Genomic DNA, 19,134 nt, shown 5'->3' on the forward strand with positions numbered 1-19,134 from the left:
TGCCCTGTAATTAATTCGGCATACAGCTGTTTCAATACGGGAAAAAAATGTTTTTGTCTATTTGTTTGTGTTTCTCCCTTGTCATGGGACTTTGTAGGATGAACGTTGATATTTATAAGAGCACGGGGTGACCAATAAGGTCTGAATTGGTCTGTAATAAGGTAGGCACTGATAAAGGGTTGACAGGTATGGGATATATGCTGTGTCAATGTGCAGAAATATTTTCTATATCACAGCAACGGGTAAATTTATTGGGCCGAAGGATACCGTCCGCACTATGTTTCTTGGATCGTTTTCAAATAACCTGCTCAAGAGACAGAATAACTTACGCCCGTCTTGATTGGTCGTAAGCCTTCATTGCGTGCATCCGTCGGTGATCTCATTCGATGCCAACGGGCACGTGATCGTATGATCAGCCGCTTGTGTTGTGCGAGGCGTCTGTGTGTCGTGCTCGTGCCAAAATATGGATGTGTGCCTATGTGCACTGGGAACTGTGGAGCCACTGACCGTGAAGAGCGGATAAGAGAGAGCAATCCCGAGACCCACAGAATTCTGGCACTGTGCTCTCAAACTTATAAACTAGACTGACGTTATTACGGACAGTTTGACAACTCGTAACGTTTCTTTGTGAATGTATATGTATATCTCTTTTTTAAAGTTTCAATGAATTCCCAATGGGCCGAAGAAATGTATTATTTCGGCCATTTTCTTACATCCGTTTGTAAAAGCTGGCACACATCTACATGAGCAGCATTGCATCTGTAATTAAAGCATTTTACTTGGGTACATTAAAAACATATTTGGTGTGTAATTTACCAATTTATTAATATTTTTTGGGATATTTATAACAGGTTATGGTACCAGTATAAATAGATGCTTAAAGTATGTTTACTGTTAAAAAGTGTACCATCAACCCATGAAGGATTTTTTTTTATTAATGCATATTGATATGAAACCTACTAGGCAATACATATACCTTTGACCCACGCACACTTCGTCTGCTTTTGTTATTATTAATTGCCCTAATACAGATACTGTCGTTCTCATTTATTGCCTGTCTTATGCTGTAAGTATCCCGGGATCGTGAGTGACATTTTTATTGGCCGAGCGCAGTTTGGGGTCACGGTTCAAGAGCTGCTGTAAGCAAGCCAGCACACGAGGCCTAGCGGTCGTCTCGCACGTATATGGGAATATGCACGGTCGTCGTCGGCGACTCCTGCTGCCTTTTGACCTATTTTTGTGCAAGAGCTGCGCGCCGAAACTGGGTGGTTTTTTTTAATGAAAGTAATTTTACAGGCCCAAAATGTCGCACGGCGTGGCAACAAAACGGCACTGTCAAAGGTAGTGATGGATCGGGTTTTCGTGAATTGAGTGGGGGTTTAAAAGGCGAGGGGGGGAAAAGAGACGGTGGCGGGGAAGTCCAAGAGTCGAGCGGCGCAGGGGAATAAGACGGAAAGAGCAGCGTCGTGTCCTGCAGTGTTGGTGGTTGCGTGCAGTATGGATGAGACGAAACAGACGGACTGTTAGACCGGGTTCTCAACATGGGTAGAGATTTCGTGGTTGCTGTTGTCAGGAGCAGGAACCAAGGTGGTGAGGATAGAAGGAGCGACATCAAGCCAAACCGCATTAAGACTCTTGACACGTTATAGATTTAGACACCGACAGAGCCTTTAAGTGTAATTTTTCAATACTTAATGATTATTATACATTTTCAACACGCCGCGTGGTTATTTGCTCGCCCTGCAAGAGAGCGAACGGCTCGTCGTGCGAGGAGGTACCACTGGCGAGTGGGAAAACGGTGGAGCCAGCACCAAATTCCTCCCCAAGCTCTCCAGTCCTCTGTATATTGAGGTGTTATCAGCCAGTTAACGAGTGTGAGCACGCACTTGTGTGACGGGGCAACTCTCTTAACCCATGCAGATGGGACAGGTGGATTCCACATTTGCTGTGCCGCCATCTGACAAGCCGGGGTATGTGGCCCGTCGATGCTCGTAGGAAGGGAGTTTCGCAACGTGTGTGTCGCACCAAAGCTCGCCCCCACAGCGCTGAGTTAACCGGCGTGCACCACCTACGCATTAAACGTACACTACGTAAAGTATACAGGGCAGAGAGAAAATTCAACCGTGCTTTTTATAGGGCAACGCCTCAGGCAGTGTTGGGCTTATGATTTTAAATACCAGTGGAAAATTTTAATAAAAACAAATCCTACTTGAAGTGTCCTGTGATGCCATGATCGTCTCGTGTGCTGCCACCACAGTCATGTGTGATATCCTGTCCATAATTAAGGTTGCTTGGATTAGATCGCGTAAATATAAATGTGTTGTGAAACCCACCACCACCTGACACATCCAATTAGTAAGGCTTGTCACGTGAACAAAACATGCCAATTAGTTAATGCTTCAGCACACCAGTGAGTTGGAGAGTAATCCCACAACATTTACAATGCGAATGACTTTTCGCTGGTAATTACAACCGTGGATATGGCTCGGTCTGTATCCCTGGCGAGGTCCTTCCTGGTGCACGGATCAAACTATGGATGCCATCATAACATGTGCTTTGCTCTTTGTCCTGTGATTAAAACTATGCATTTTATTTAACTGGGGAATATTGATTGAGCATGCACATTAGTAACCAGAGTGGTTTGTATTATTGGGTGGTTACTAACATTCGCCTATTGGCAAATTACAGGGAATGCATCCCATCTCATTTCATCAGATCTCGGAAGCTAAGCAGGTTTAGCCTGGATAGTGCTTGGACGGGGGATCCCCATTAAGACAAATGTTGTCAGAGGCGGCCATGCAGCTGTGCTACGTGGTGTGCAGCAGAGAGCAGTGCAGCGAAAACCACTGTTGTAGTGTACTTCTACGCCCCCATATCTATGCTCCTCGTCTTCAACCTACACTGACCATCGTGGTGAAGTAGGGTCAAATAACCCCCATGAACAGCACAGCGTTGAGGGGTATTCGTCCAGCAGTGCATTGGCGTAAGGGCTGTACACATACATTGACGTAATGAAGTGAAAACCGTAGAGAGGTTGTTGTGATATTGACAATGCTGTATAAAGTAGTCGACTCCATACTTACTGGAAGGTCCAACTACCATGTTGGCGAAGTGAGAATATTATGAATACCTTTCCCTTGATGCCGTTATGACTGTATGATTGGAACATGGGGCAATATTAAATTCGGAAAAATATTAAATTTTACCACATTGCTTCAATGTGAAGTGTCTTCAAAAAATACCCGCACCGATACATTGTATCAAGTCACCTACTTACACTTTATTCACCTGTTCTTGCGCCTGTTATAGGCACTCTGATAACTATCTGTATGGTCACATATACTTAACTTCTCCCCGCTCTTATCTATTCTGCACCTCACTTATCCTGCACTCGGCAGCTCTGCTCTCAGCTACTCCGCACACAGCAACTTCCCACCCAGCAACTCCACACACAGCGACTCCGCACACAGCGACTCCGCACCCAGCGACTCCGCACTCAGCTACTCCGCACACAGCGTCTTCGCACTCGGCGACTCCGCACACAGCAGCTTCGCAACCAGCGAACTCCGCATACAGCGACTCCGCACACAGCGACTCCGCACACAACGTCTTCGTACTCAGCGACTCCGCACACAGCGTCTTCGCACTCAGCGACTCCGCACTCAGCGACTCCGCACACAACGTATTCGCACTCAGCGACTCCGCACACAACGTCTTTGCACTCAGCGACTCCGCACACAGCGTCTTCGCACTCAGCGATTCTACACACAGCAGCTCTGCACTCAGCGACTCTGCACACGACAACTTCGCATCTCCACCGCTGCCCTTACCTACGCTCCCTGAGACCCGCTCACCCGGCTGTCCCGGGTGGGGGGTTCAGCCAACACCCGCCCGGCGACGACGTGAGGGCTGAGGTCCCGTTGACGGCTGGAGCGGCAGCGGCGAGATGTCTTCACTCTTGGTTCCCGGCAACAACTCCCCTCGCTCACACACACTCCCTCTTATATCCCCCTGCTCATCCTGAGTCTTCACTTGCTACTACTTAAGCTGCTGCGAGGCCGGCGCCAGTTGTCCCATTAATTTCTTATCATCACCCGCTATCTCCCGTCTCCTAGGCGCCAACCTGTTCGACCTCGGTTGCACCCGCTTCTCCCCTTAATTACTGGCGGTTTGTCTGTGCAAACCTCATGTTACAACACGCACGTATGTTCGACCTCAGTTGCACCCGCTTAACTGTGCGCACTGCGTATTTCTCTCCTCTACAAATGTAACAGTTTGGTGTAGCTGCCCCTTCTCTATACGTAGATCCTTTTGATAGTTTCTCTTTGCAAGACTGGTATGAGAATGGCAGCCAAAATAAGGAACAAGGCCAAGAGCATGACCACCATGGAGATGGAAGTGATGAGAATCGACTCAAGTTTGAGAGAAAGATGGATTATGGCATCCGGAAAACGTGACAGATTGTGACGACGTTATTCATTCAGGAGTAGGTCGGTCATGGTTGATGATAAAAATCAAAAGCACACTTCAGATATCTCAAGAAAGTTGGGTACATACTTACTCTTTGGTTTTTTCGGTAAAGTCACATGGCTTTACCGACTTTACCGAAAAAACCAAAGAGTGAATCTTGCAGTCACGAAAGCTTCAAATCTAGAATTGGGTACATGCTATAAGTGCATTCGCAAGGCAACTGCACCTCCAAATTTCCCTAATTTTACCAGATGTCTTATAAAAAATTTGACTCTCGCTTTCAATCACCATCCACTCAAATGGGTTTCTTAAAACAAGTGCAGGCACTGACCTGTTGAGTATGTATACACCAACGTGCACATTACTGAATAAATACAGTGAGGGAAAAGTATTTGATCCCCTGCTGATTTTGTACGTTTGCCCAGTGACAAAGAAATTATCAGTCTATAATTTTAATGGTGGGTTTATTTGAACAGTGAGAGACAGAATAACAACAACAAAATCCAGAAAAACGCATGTCAAAAATGTTATAAATTGATTTGCATTTTAATGAGGGAAATAAGTATTTGACCCCTCTGCAAAACATGACTTAGTACTTGGTGGCAAAACCCTTGTTGGCAATCACAGAGGTCAGACGTTTCTTGTAGTTGGCCACCAGGTTTGCACACATCTCAGGAGGGATTTTGTCCCACTCCTCTTTGCAGATCTTCTCCAAGTCATTAAGGTTTCGAGGCTGACGTTTGGCAACTCGAACCTTCAGCTCCCTCCACAGATTTTCTTTGGGATTAAGGTCTGGAGACTGGCTAGGCCACTCCAGGACCTTAATGTGCTTCTTCTTGAGCCACTCCTTTGTTGCCTTGGCCGTGTGTTTTGGGTCATTGTCATGCTGGAATACCCATCCGCGACCCATTTTCAATGCCCTGGCTGAGGGAAGGAGGTTCTCACCCAAGATTTGACGGTACATGGCCCCGTCCATCGTCTCTTTGATGCGGTGAAGTTGTCCTGTCCCCTTAGCAGAAAAACACCCCCAAAGCATAATGTTTCCACCTCCATGTTTGACGGTGGCGATGGTGTTCTTGGGGTCATAGGCAGCATTCCTCCTCCTCCAAACACGGCGAGTTGAGTTGATGCCAAAGAGCTCCATTTTGGTCTCACCTGACTACAACACTTTCACCCAGTTGTCCCCTGAATCATTCAGATGTTCATTGGTAAACTTCAGACGGGCATGTATATGTGCTTTCTTGAGCAGGGGGACCTTGCGGGCGCTGCAGGATTTCAGTCCTTCACGGCGTAGTGTGTTACCAATTGTTTTCTTGGTGACTATGGTCCCAGCTGCCTTGAGATCATTGACAAGATCCTCCCGTGTAGTTCTGGGCTGATTCCTCACCGTTCTCATGATCATTGCAACTCCACGAGGTGAGATCTTGCATGGAGCCCCAGGCCAAGGGAGATTGACAGTTATGTTTCTTCCATTTGCGAATAATCGCACCAACTGTTGTCACCTTATCACCAAGCTGCTTGGCAATGGTCTTGTAGTCCATTCCAGCCTTGTGCAAGTCTAAATCTTGTCCCTGACATCCTTGGAGAGCTCTTTGGTCTTGGCCATGGTGGAGAGTTTGGAAACTGATTGATTGATTGCTTCTGTGGACAGGTGTGAGATTAGGGGCACTCCCTTTAAGAGTGTGCTCCAAATCTCAGCTCGTCACCTGTATAAAAGACACCTGGGAGCCAGAATTCTTTCTGATTGAGAGGGGGTCAAATACTTATTTCCCTCATTAAAATGCAAATCAATTTATACAATTTTTGGCATGCGTTTTTCTGGATTTTGTTGTTGTTATTCTGTCTCTTACTGTTCAAATAAACCTACCATTAAAATTATAGGCTGATCATTTCTTTGTCAGTGGGCAAACGTACAAAATCAGCAGGGGATCAAATACTTTTTTCCCTAAGTGTAAGTGCGCAGAGACACACGGGATGTGGATTCTCACTGAGCCATTCGGACAAAACCCCACGCGACTCGTGTGACTTCTACGATACCGCCGAATAACTGTGAGAGTCGTTGGTTATCGTGTTTGTTTGGAGGTACTTCGTTGGTTGCGGTGGGGAGGGGGAAATGTGCAGAGTGGCGTTTCCCAGGTTCTTTGGAAGGACAGGTGCATCCGGATGTTCCCAGGAGGCCGTGGTATGTGTGGAGAGAGAGAGAGACGGCTTCGTACTCTGGGCGAAATATCCACGCACAACAGTTTCTCACCTCGCATCCGTTTTGTTTGCGTACACACGATGTCTGCACTATGACTAATTTGCCTCGGGAGTCCTATCCTCCCAAGGCTTAACAATGCCAACCATTGGTCTAAGTGTAACATGTGCACAGAGTGATACACGTACGATGCTGTAATGAAGTATGTTTGTTTTGTGAGGTTTTATTTATTTAACTACATACTTGTGTAATATGTAATCATTTGAGTGTTTTTCCCTGTGCCTCGACATAAGAGAAGGGAACACATTTGTCTCACCTATACTCTTTCTAAAATTGGAATTCTGTTGTAAATTATATTGTTTTTCCGGCTGCCCTTTTTCGTTTCCATTACCAATGGAAAATCATTTACTCTACCTTACCAACCTTGGGCCGCTCTTCAGCTCAAGTCTAAAAATGGGCACAGTTCATTGTGAGATACCATTAACATTGCGTGTCAACCAGCTGTTAATACATATACATAAAAACATCAGAAATACATTGACTCGTAATAATGTAGTATTAAATCACAAGTAATAATAATGGTGCCATTTTCTCAACGTATGTCATCTGTGTACGTCATGTGTTATTTTTTTTCCTGGCAAGAACTCTGTCGGCAGTTAGTTGATAATACGTAAAAAATATATATTCCCCGGCCCGTGCGTACGTGCATTACACGTGACCATGCAATAATTAAAAAAAACATAACAGAAAAATTAAACCACTCATACCTCATCCAACTGATTACCACCCACGCATGTATAGAATCTCATGAATCATGCTGGTCATTCTACATATATCATACAAAGAATTGGCTACTGTCCCAAGCATGAGAGTGCACGAACAAACTACCATTATATGTCTACCATTATTGTTGCGTACGTTTCCCTAGCAGCACCTATGGGTTTTTTTACATGCATACAGTGAGGGAAACAAAGTATTTGATCCCCTGCTGATTTTGTACGTTTGCCCACTGACAAAGAAATGATCAGTCTATAATTTTAATGGTAGGTTTATTTGAACAGTGAGAGACAGAATAACAACAGCAAAATCCAGAAAAAACGCATGTCAAAAATGTTATAAATTTATTTGCATTTTAATGAGGGAAATAAGTATTTGACCCCTCTGAAAAAACATGACTTAGTACTTGGTGGCAAAACCGTTGTTGGCAATCACAGAGGTCAGACGTTTGTTGAAGTTGGCCACCAGGTTTGCACACATCTCAGGAGGGATTTTGTCCCACTCCTCTTTGCAGATCTTCTCCAAGTCATTAAGGTTTCGAGGCTGACGTTTGGAAACTCGAACCTTCAGCTCCCTCCACAGATTTTCTATGAGATTAAGGTCTGGAGACTGGCTAGGCCACTCCAGGACCTTAATGTGCTTCTTCTTGAGCCACTCCTTTGTTGCCTTGGCCGTGTGTTTTGGGTCATTGTCATTTTTTCCCTCTCTGTATATATAACAAAAACTACTCTACCCCACTATTTGCAGCACGCAAGCTTAAGAAGCAAGGCCGGGTAAAGGGAGAGAACCAGCGCAGCCCAGCGTCCTCCACAGCCACCACCTCGTCTGCCACCCCGCAACCCTCCAGCAACTCGACGGCCGTGACCACGTTCTCGCCACCGCCGACCGGAGAGCCCATTTTCTCACCCACACTCATCGCCATCCTGCAGGCGATCGAGCCCGAGGTGGTCATGTCCGGCTATGACAACACGCGGTCCCAGACCACCGCCTACATGCTGTCGAGCCTCAACCGCCTCTGCGACAAGCAGCTCGTGTCCATTGTCAAGTGGGCCAAGTCTCTGCCAGGTACTGGCGGGGTGGAGGGGAGTGGCCCTATGCTTGTGTGTTTTCGCTTCGCTTGAACCCCGGTGCTGTGAAGCAACGCCAGTCTTCCCTGTCCTGCTTGGAGCGTGTTGATTGTGCGTACATATGTATGCATGTTGAACTTCTTTCGCACCTTGCATAGCCAACCGTGCTAATATACCGCAGAAGCATGCAAAACAAAATTTCGTTAATTCAGCTGTATTTGATCATGCCACTGTTGCAAGGGCTATCATTAAGCGCCCTAACATCAGGCCCCCAGAGTTTTGGCATTAAATCGTCCTTCTAACGCTTGGATTGGTTCATGTTTGTCCCACAGGTTTCCGAAACCTGCACATCGACGACCAGATGGTGTTAATCCAGTACTCATGGATGGGCCTGATGTCATTTGCCATGAGCTGGAGGTCCTTCCAGCACACCAACAGCAAGCTGCTCTACTTTGCTCCTGATCTGGTTTTTGATGAGTAAGCATTCTTTACTCGACAGTGTCCGTTGAAACTACGAGCTCGCCGATCCCATGAATGATGTCGCTTAGACGGGTATTCTGCACGTGTTCAATACCGAAGTCGTATGCAAAGGCGCCTTATACATTTTCAGGACCGCACGGTTCCTTAATTGTGCTGCAGGTTTTTATGAATTTTGTTTTCCTAGAGTATGCTCAGAGCAAGATTGCCCTGCAAATGTCGAAACTTTATTTTGGAAAGCGTCTTTACTACCGTTGTTTCAACTGTGCAAGGAATATTATTTTATTACATTATTTGCACAATCTGTGTCGCTGTGCACGATGTGATATCATGTGCATTAATGTGTTATAAACCGGAATAAATAGGAGCGCGGAAAGTGATGAGCATACAAATGCATCGATTTGTACAAGTTGAGCCTCATACTGATGCCGTCATTAAGCACTGGGGCTGCCATGACAACCTGTTGTCTTAATTATAATCATTATTTGTAGTGAGTTTTTAGGCATTAACGCAAAATCCTTTTTTACGAAAACAGAATGAAACGTGCTATTTAAAAATATGAAAACGGAATCAATACCCCCCCCCATAATGTGTTGTGGTAGTCATTCGTTACAGGTGGGTTTTTTTAAGTATTGAATATTGTCTTCACTTGAGTACATTTGAGAGCAATGCTGACCTTCACACGGTAAACTGAAAATACATGATTTTTTTTATTGTTTTATATATTTTTTATTTATTGTTTCCCTTCTACGTGACTTTACCGAAAGAACTAAGAATATGAAAATACATGCTTCCCTTTTTTCTCTGAATCCGACTCAATGGCGCATCATCAGCCCGTGCTGTTCTTGGAACTTACATAATGCATAATCTATGTTTTTTTACATTTCTAGTACATTTGGTATACACGAAATGTGCATAATGTAATACATTTGAAATGTTAGAATGCATTACAATTGCCTTTCTATCGCGTCTAAATGGAGTTGCATCTGAACACTTCACACACAAAAATGAAAGGTAACAGGTTAACAGGAATTGTACCAATACATCATTTACAAATGGGGTCTCCAGCATAATTGGTATCTTATTATCAATGATGTCAGTAAATATCTAAAAATTCAAACCAAATATATAATTATATCCACTTACAAGGCTCAATCCGTTGACGACAAGTGCGTAAGCGTTGAATGCACAATATCTAGCGACACTCATCAGTACATTCATCACCACTCTTGTTTTAGTTTGTATTACATGTAGAAAATAACACCGTATTGTATTTCCATAACAGATGAACACCTAAATGTCATGTACAATGCCACATGGTTCTAAAATAAACCCACTGTTTTATAGTGGCCTTTTTTTTTATATATATTATCACACATTGGTTAATGTTCGCCTTTTGGTGTCCTCTGGTTTAACACCTTTTTGAGAGCTAGGCTCAAAAGAAAGCTGTCTCTGGTGTGGACCAATCAGTTTCAAAGACAATGCCGTATATTATCAGAGTATAAATCTTGACTTAAAGCTTTCGTGACTGCAGGAATTCATATTTTTTTGGGTCTTTTGGTAAAGTCACGTAGATTGAACAAATAATAAAATAAAATAATGACTATCATGACGTTTCGATCGCAACACAAGCAATCGTCGTCAGGTGAAAAATATAGTGGGAGAGCTGCTGAGAATATGTTATTCTTTTTATTTGTTCTATCTACGTAGCTTTACCGAAAACCCCAAAGGATATTATCAGTGTTTTTTGTTTGCATAAAAATTCTCACGACGTTTCTACCATAACACAAACGGTCATCATCAGGTGTGAAAACCAACGACAAGAAACATTATTTTATTGTTTCCCTTCAACGTGACTTTACCGAAAGAGCTAAAAATATGAATTACTGCAGTCACGAAAGCTTTAAATAAAAATTTAACACCTGTTTTGTTGCCAGAAAAAAGGGGTTAAACCTATTCTCATTGGTTAAACGTATTTAAAACATCAGTATATGCAAGGATAGCTACACAAAAGTAAACCACACCTTGAATTTAATCCAAATTCTACTTAAGTGACTTAATAACCTTGTGTTATCACAATTGATTAACTTCTTGTCATTTGAAGAATAAAGAGAAGGCTTAAAGTCATATTATGTAGCAACGAGTTTATACTTTTTAACTCGGAATTCATCTCGTCTAGCCTGAATCTTCCACATCACAATTATTGTTGAACAAACTTTAATCGTTCTTGCTAGCAATCCTAACGACAAATATTAAAATCCTATGTCGATAAACTTATAGCAAATATTTGTTTTTTGGTAGAAACGGGTGTGCACAATAAATCTAAAATTGTGGACTGGCATCCTGCTCACCTATTAAATGTTCCAGTTATTTCGGTTGCTCTTACATTTAATACTCTAGCAGCTTGCTTAAAGGTGTGTCTGAAAAAAATTATACATTACTTATTGTCAGTATACGTGAAAACATTGTGTTCTGCTTACAATTTGGTCCTGCAGTGTTCATTTATCTAGATTTTTTATAGCTAGTGGTTAAACAAATGTTGGTTGTTACATCATCTACAAGGTTTGGAGAGGGAAAAAAAGCCCACGCTATTTGGTCTGTATTCTCTGTGGCATGCAAAAATATTTTGGGTTTTTTTGTGTTCACTTTCTCGTTGGTTCAGCACTTGGAAATTCACTTGAGGCGTGACATTGACCGTTGCTCATTCCTCTTCATTCTGAGCCAATTGAAAGACCTGATACGTTGAAACGGTACTTGACCAAGATAGTGAACAATTCCTTACATTGTATCATTTTCTAAAGAGGCCTTGGTATAATGAGTTCTATTTCGACTTTATTAGCGTTCTTAAGGATACCACTCTTCAAAAAAATACTAAGCCACCAATCTTTCCCTTACCACCCCTGTCAAGCTGAATTATCTTTCATTTGTGATGGCCTTATTTCATCCCATAATTGCCACTGTTTTTCCTTGGTATTTTTCTCCCCACATTTTAAACCATTCAATATAGATTATTTATAGATTTTATTACTTAACGTTTCTGAAAACACATTCCAAACTTACTGATATTGGCACAGTTTGTAGATAATTACAATATTTAGTGTTCTGTGTTTTTTGTGACATGAGATTTCTCTCAGACATCTCATGCTATCTCCCATACTATTCTTGTGATGTGTTATGGCAAATTGCACCCGACACGTTGTTATAATGTGCCCCTGAATGGCACATTTATTCAAGACTCAGCAAGCGATGTCAGTTTAAATAAAATGTTCGGGCTTTTTATGTTTTGTAAACTCAGGAAGGAGTGTCAGTCAGGCCGGGTTTTACACCTGTGTACGTCACAGACATAGTAGAGGGATCGTTGCTTGTGTTTATTTACTTGAGAAATTTTAATTGGCGATGATGTTCGGGGTAGCCGCGGTGGGCATTCGCGTTTATTCTAAAAACGTGTTGAAGTTGTCAAGGATGCGTGGTTTTTTTTTCAAAACTCGAAATGTTTCCTTACGGCAGTCTGCGACATGCTCCAGTCTCTGTTTTGGTAAACCCCATTGTGTGTCTCAGCACTACCAGACATCTACAAAACAAAAAACTTGCGCTTCCCCGGTGGCATTACCGCTGCAAACAGCGATGCCATGCTACGTCAGTTCTGCCAAGCCTCCCTGGGTGACTTAGGATTTCTGGATCCCATTGAACCATAAATGTCCTCAGCTCCTCCAACCACAAGGTAGTTGACAGTGTTCAAATAATCGGAATCGGTTCAAATGAGCGAATGGTAAAAAAAAAGTACATCTTGTAGCCTGCAACCTTAAATTATCTTGCCTTCGGGGGCCTGCTAAGTGCACGAGGTTTGAGGGGGAGGGGGGGGCCAATGTAGCAGCGTAAGACGTTGCGTTACAGCAACAACGCCACGTCCGTCGCGATGGCCGATTGCCCATTGCTTTCCTCACCACAATCGGCTCATGAGGTTGAGAGAGGCCCAACTTGGAACCAGCAGAGAGTGGAAGTTTAACCACCCCCCCCCCCAATCGTGTTTACTCAGTTGTCGATTAGACCTTGGACGATGGCCGTGGATTGCTTCATAAATGGGGAGAAGCGCAGATCCCAGGATTCTCCTCCAGGCTGCTTCAGGAGGGGGGTGGAGGCAGTGAACATATTCGCGTGTTTACGGGGTAGCAAATTAGTTTTTGCATTTCCCCACATTCAATTGGTTCCCATCTTCTCTACCCTTAATCACTACACTTATTTCCCCGTAAGCTGTAACCAAAAAGAGAGGTGTCGTGAGGGTGATGAGCATGCAAACAGCTGCCTATGATAACCAGGCCTGGCATAATTGGGTCTAAAGCCCGATGTATAATTTCTACGACTGTAACGTGTACGCCGCTGTTTTTTGACCAGTCACAAACTGTGTAGACGCCATTGTGTACTGTGGCGGAATACATTGTTGCGTGCTCGTGCGCGCTTGTGTGTGCCTGAAGGACGCGCATGCAGCAGTCGGCGATGTATCAATTGTGCGTGGAAATGAGGCAAGTCTCGGAGGACTTCATGAAGTTGCAAGTCACTTCAGAGGAGTTTCTGTGCATGAAAGCCATCTTGCTCCTGAGTACTGGTAAGTGATCCACTTGAGGGATGTATATTTTTTTTTTACAACTGAATTGTGGAAGACGTCATTCAGCGCCCATTAGCAGGAAACATTGAATATGTTGCTGAGAAAATGCATTTCTTCTTGTTTTCAGTCGCGTAGAATTTTTTTTTGGGATTGTATGTATGCTGAACTTCTTTCGCTTCTAATAGAGGTAGCATTTTGCCATAGAGCAGACCTCCTATGCCTTGAATGTGTGTAATTTATATATAGCTTCATCAATAACCACATGATTTGAAGTAGATTTTTGCATACACAATTCTAAGAAAAGCTAACATAAGGAGCAATATGCAAATAACACAGGATAATAAATAAAACTCTGGATTAAAACACGTTTTACTATTTCAGAGTAAAGTCTTTACTTTAATAATATGTTTAATATAACTTAATTAATTGTAGCAAGAGTTGGAAGCCATTTGTCAATTAACAATGATTCACATTCAATGTCCTGTCATCACTTATTTTACCCCAGAGTAGAATTAATTCGTATTGAACTGCTTTACATATTTATAAAATCTTATATTGGTCTTCATCCCACTCTAGAGTAACTACCGAATACAAAAATGTTATGGTTAACATATCAATATAATCTCAAAAGTAAGATATACATCTGCCGCAGTCAAAGGCGTATTTTTTATACTCCTTAATTCGATGTCCAATTCATATCTGTTCACTTTATTTAATAATTGAAAATATTGACATATACTTATTTGTATTTTTTCAAACATGCTGTCAATGTGTGTCTGTAGTCACTGCACAGGTAGCGTAGCTTGCTGGTTTACACTATTACGAGGGCTTGGTATCACATGGGTGTGAATTTGATACAGCCTTGGATCACACGCCGAATCCTTTTCCCAAAAAGGATGGTAAATGTCATGCTTTCCATGGATCTTCGGCGAAGCCAATAACCCGTGAAGGTGATGAGGTGTGCGCTGGTTCGATTTCTTTTTTACTTTCAGATAACTTAAAAAAAACCAAGGCGCCACCTTCGGTGCTGATGGCCTTTTGCCGTTCGCAACGGTCGGCTCCTTTTCACAGTCACCACGGGATTGATACGATTTTTTTTTAGGCTTGTGAACAACTTGTTTTTCAGTAATTGGTAAAATAACAATGCTGGATTGCTTCACTAGATTTTTCGAAATGACCCATAAATACCGTCGGTTAGGAATGGTTAATGAAACGACCTATTTTCCTGAAGAGTCTTTTGAATCTGCTCATCTCCGTTGGTAGTACAGAGGTAGTGGTTGAAATTGATATACCAACGGTAGGGATCGTGAACTTGCGATGAACAAAACGAAGAAGTCGACAAACATTGTCTATCACGTTCAAAATAAATAATTGTGTTGCGCAGGTAGGTTGTACTCATTCAAACGCCTCAGTTCAGTTTATGCACGTTTCATTACATCGAAATTCACTACTTAAATCAGCTGACATTTTGCTTGTCCGACGTTTCTGTTTGATGTTTGAACATCTTAACACCTGTTTTATTGCCAGAAAGGGTAAAACCTATTCTTATTTTTCATACTATGATACTGCTAAAAAGATCTCATTTTTTCCAGCTAGTTTTTGGAATTTCAGCAGAAAGCATTCTAAGCTTACTAATCATATAATCTTTAAAAGTGAAATTGCATCCCAATTAGATTTAAAAATATACATATATGATTTTGTTTCTATAATATTTGAAGCAAAGAGCTGTGGTGTGCCAAAACCACTTAATGTCAGAAAATAAACCATTGAATTTGCTCAAGGCATTTCATTCAGTTAGTTAAACCGCATCGCCGTTTTAATGCAGAAGAAAAATGAAACGCCCATTCTTGATACCTTCTTGTAAGATGTAAATTGCTCGAATGCAACAGTGTATCCGTCTGATTTGGCACCAGCATTACCATAATAAAGTGTATAAAAAAAATAAATCTGAGATATGGCCAAGGAGAGGGTGACCTTGTTATTTATAGTCTGGAATGAAAAGGGGCGGGCGGGGAGGGGGGAGAGTGGCAAATTAGGGAGTGCAAGAGGTGCCGGCGCCTGGCCAGCTGGCAGTGGCCACCCACGCACAGGGAATGAATCCAACAAAGGTGGTGTACAGATACCTCAAGGCCCCCAAAAAAACAAGTTGCGAGGTTCCTCAAAAAACCCGTACGTAAAGGCGACATTCAACGCAGAACTGCTTTACATGCACTCTTGCACGGTCATGCTTTTCCAACAAGAATAGGGTTGTCGGGGTATAGAGAGGATATGGAATGCATTGTCGTCGGCCGTGGTAAATCCACTCAGTGCATCATTGGGCCAAAATAAATGATGCACTTTTCAGTCTTGGCATTTGTCAAAGCGTAAATAAAAAAAAGCCGATAGTTGTCAGCAAAAGGTAGCTGTGAAAAGTTTTGGAGGAAATATTTTTACAAAGACTGAATGGGAAAGAATTCTTAATTTTAACTTCAATCGGCTTTGTTAAAAATCTTTATGCATTTGTTTTGAACAAAGCAAGGTTTCTTTTGATTTACAATACTATGAGCTTGAAGTGGATTTACCAGCGGAATCAAGAGACCAAGGGGCCATGCCTAAGATGTGGACTTCCCGGACTTTCTGGCTGACTTTCTGGGCTAGACAGTGAAGGAATTTAATGGGGATAAGCCTCAAGCTACCTTTTTTGGATGTCCTAATAAAAAAGAAACCTGATGGTTCAATGAGCCACTGTCTACAGGAAAGCTACCCATACGGATGCTTACCTGAAACCGGATTCCCACCACCATCCATCCCAGAAGAATTCCCTCATCAAGATTCTGCACCATAGAGCCCATTGCATATCCGACCAGGAACACACAGCCAGTGAACTCAAGCACGTACACCAAGCTGTTAAGGCTAATGGTTACTCCGACTACACAATCCGCAAAGCTATCACTCCAACCATGAAGAAGAACCCTCTTGAGGAGCCTTTCAAAACCATCACTTTACCCTACATTGTGGGGATCACAAAAAAAGATCTCCAAAATCTTGAATAAACACAAGATCCAGGTCCGATTCAACACATTACATAAAAAATCCGTGATCTGGTTCCTTCTGTAAAAGATGTGATTCCGGACATACAGTACCCTGGCGTCTACAAACTAAGTTGCCTCTGTGGTAGTAGTTACATTGGAGAAACCAAACGGCATGTCTCAGACCGCATTCGTGAACACAAAGCAGACCTAAAACACGGTAGGACCAACACCTCGGCCGTGGCAGATCACTGTTATAATGCAGTAGGCTCACATGACATTGACTTCTCCAAGACAGAGGTTCTTTGCACGCCATCTGGCTACCATGAGAGATTCGTTCATGAGGCTATCCACATATACAAACACAGAGACAATTTCAACCGAGAAGATGGATTCTGGCTCATTGGAAGGATTTGATAAACCATTTCAGGTCTTAATTGATTGTTCACGCTTATGGTGGCTTTCAAACCGCATCCATTATTTTCGTCTCCCCCCTCCTCTTTTTCGAACATAGATGGACTCGTCCATCTGAATAACTGGCAAATCGCTCTTCGTGGTGCTAACGTAAAAAAAAAACACCACTTTAAAAAAAATGCTGTGGTTTTCACACCTGATGATGAGTGCTTGTGTTGCAGTCGAAACGTCGTGAGAATTGTATTGCTTTATATTTTTATTATTTTATTGTTTCCCTTCTACGTGACTTTACCGAAAGAACCAAGACTATGAATCCCTGCAGTCACGAAAGCTTTAAATCAAAATTTAAGCCTCATTCTCTCACTTAGTAAATTCAACGGTCTGAGGGAATGTCTTCTCTATGTGATCATCTAATATAATCCCCCGTGAGCAATGTGTATAATCGCTACAATCTGCAGCCATACATTGACGATGACTTTCTATATGTAGGCATTATGAGGGGGTTGTAGACACACCATATATTGGAGTACCTCATTTGTAAAAGCTTATGGAAGCAAACCTCCACATACAATCATGTACAAATATATATAAAAAAAACATCAATCGGCCTTTGTTCTTTCCAAGCAAGCAACTTTGGACCGGTTTCAACCTTGCGGTTCTCATCAGCACAGTCAATCAAAGCTTGTTTAACAAATGCTTGTCCTCCAGACAGTCTCGTCCCTTCACCTGATGAAGGCCGCTTGTGTTGTGGCCGAAACGTCGTGAGAATTTTATTGTGTTATTTTATTTTATCAATTTATTATTTTATTCTCATTCTACGTGACTTTACCGAAAGAACCAAAGAAAATGCTTGTTGTAAAGATGTATGTTCGGTATATAGAGAGTGACCTCGTTCTTTAAGGTCAATATACGTTTCTGAAGCGGTTCAAAAACAAATATGTGCTGGTTTTATTCTATTAACACTCGCCACAAAGCAGTAATTGGTTACACAATTGCCAGCGTCTATTCCTATAAGTTATATGCAAAGGCTATGACGAAATGTATGAGCTCACTAATGTTTATCAGCTCAGTTAACGTGAAGAGTCAGTGGCCTGTAATAATATGAAGGGAAAATGGCAAATTGTTCAAGAGCCTGATCCCTTCAGAATTAATGCGTATAGACTAAGACAATGGTCAAGCAAAATCAGTAATTGAGCGTAAAATGTGGACTCATGGAGTGCAGTAAAATGCTAAACATGTGAGGTTTAGATATGCAGTAAGCTTGTTGGATAATTCGAAACACATGTGCCTGAGGGAAACAGACCATGTGAACATTCAAATTGCAAAAAGAAAGCCTCTGTGATCCCTTGTAACTGCTGATTGGTGATAGGGATGGTATTTTACCTTCCAATGTTTTGTCAAATACGAGAGGAAATGGTTAATAATACATGATCGTGTTTACATAAATTCATATTGTGGGATTGGACCGTATGTGCTACGACATTGGAGATCGGCCCATATGTTTGGAGTGAATATCACATTAGCGTGTAAAAAAAGCAAGTAGCCTTTGTACATTATGCAAAAACCATCGGCATTGCATTGTGGTCCTCTTGTTTTAGGTCACTGTCAAAAGTAATTTCAGCTAGTGTGTGACAAAGAAAGACAACTGTAGCACTGTTGTGTTCTTATCAGGGCTCATCGGCACAGTCTCGTCACCAATACGCACTGATCTAAAGTCTACCTCTGTGAAATGAATATATATGGTCCCCTGTTATACATACACACTATAGAGCCCATCAGCTTGGTTAATGCCAACAATCATCAGACCTGTAAAATGACAAGAAGAAAACACTGCAGAAGAAAAAAATTGCAAAAGCCATACGTTTTAAACAGCGCACAAAAAACTTGGTGATAAAGCATTTCTGAATTATGCAAAAAAAACCCATCAGCAGTTCCTGTAAGCTATTGGCAATAACTGACAAGAACTTATGGTTTTTCGTCTTGCACGATTTGTTTTGTTTTCATGGGATTTTCCCGTCATTTACAGATGGATTACTTTTGGAATCGGCCAAGCCAACAGGGCCCCATAGGTTTGATGTTTTGGAGTCAGATCCTGATCTGAACCAAAACATCTATTATTAA

The 19,134-nt window shown here is 42.3% G+C and overlaps 1 protein-coding gene across 5 annotated transcripts in view; it reads left to right on the forward strand.

Moving 5' to 3' along the window:
* The window catches only part of NR3C2 (nuclear receptor subfamily 3 group C member 2), an 84,390-nt gene that overhangs the window by 43,670 nt on the left and 21,586 nt on the right, over window positions 1–19,134 (forward strand). For all 5 annotated transcript variants that reach the window (XM_032955475.2, XM_076067429.1, XM_032955479.2 and 2 more), the window contains exons 6-8: window positions 8,192–8,509; window positions 8,844–8,988; window positions 13,461–13,591. In XM_032955475.2, coding sequence (XP_032811366.2) covers window positions 8,192–8,509; window positions 8,844–8,988; window positions 13,461–13,591 — 594 coding nt within the window. The remainder of the gene's footprint in view (window positions 1–8,191; window positions 8,510–8,843; window positions 8,989–13,460; window positions 13,592–19,134) is intronic.

Source organism: Petromyzon marinus, chromosome 16, assembly GCF_048934315.1.
Source record: "Petromyzon marinus isolate PM22_M1 ecotype Great Lakes invasive population chromosome 16, UKy_Petmar_22M1.pri1.0, whole genome shotgun sequence".
In the NCBI taxonomy this organism is placed as follows: domain Eukaryota; kingdom Metazoa; phylum Chordata; class Hyperoartia; order Petromyzontiformes; family Petromyzontidae; genus Petromyzon; species Petromyzon marinus.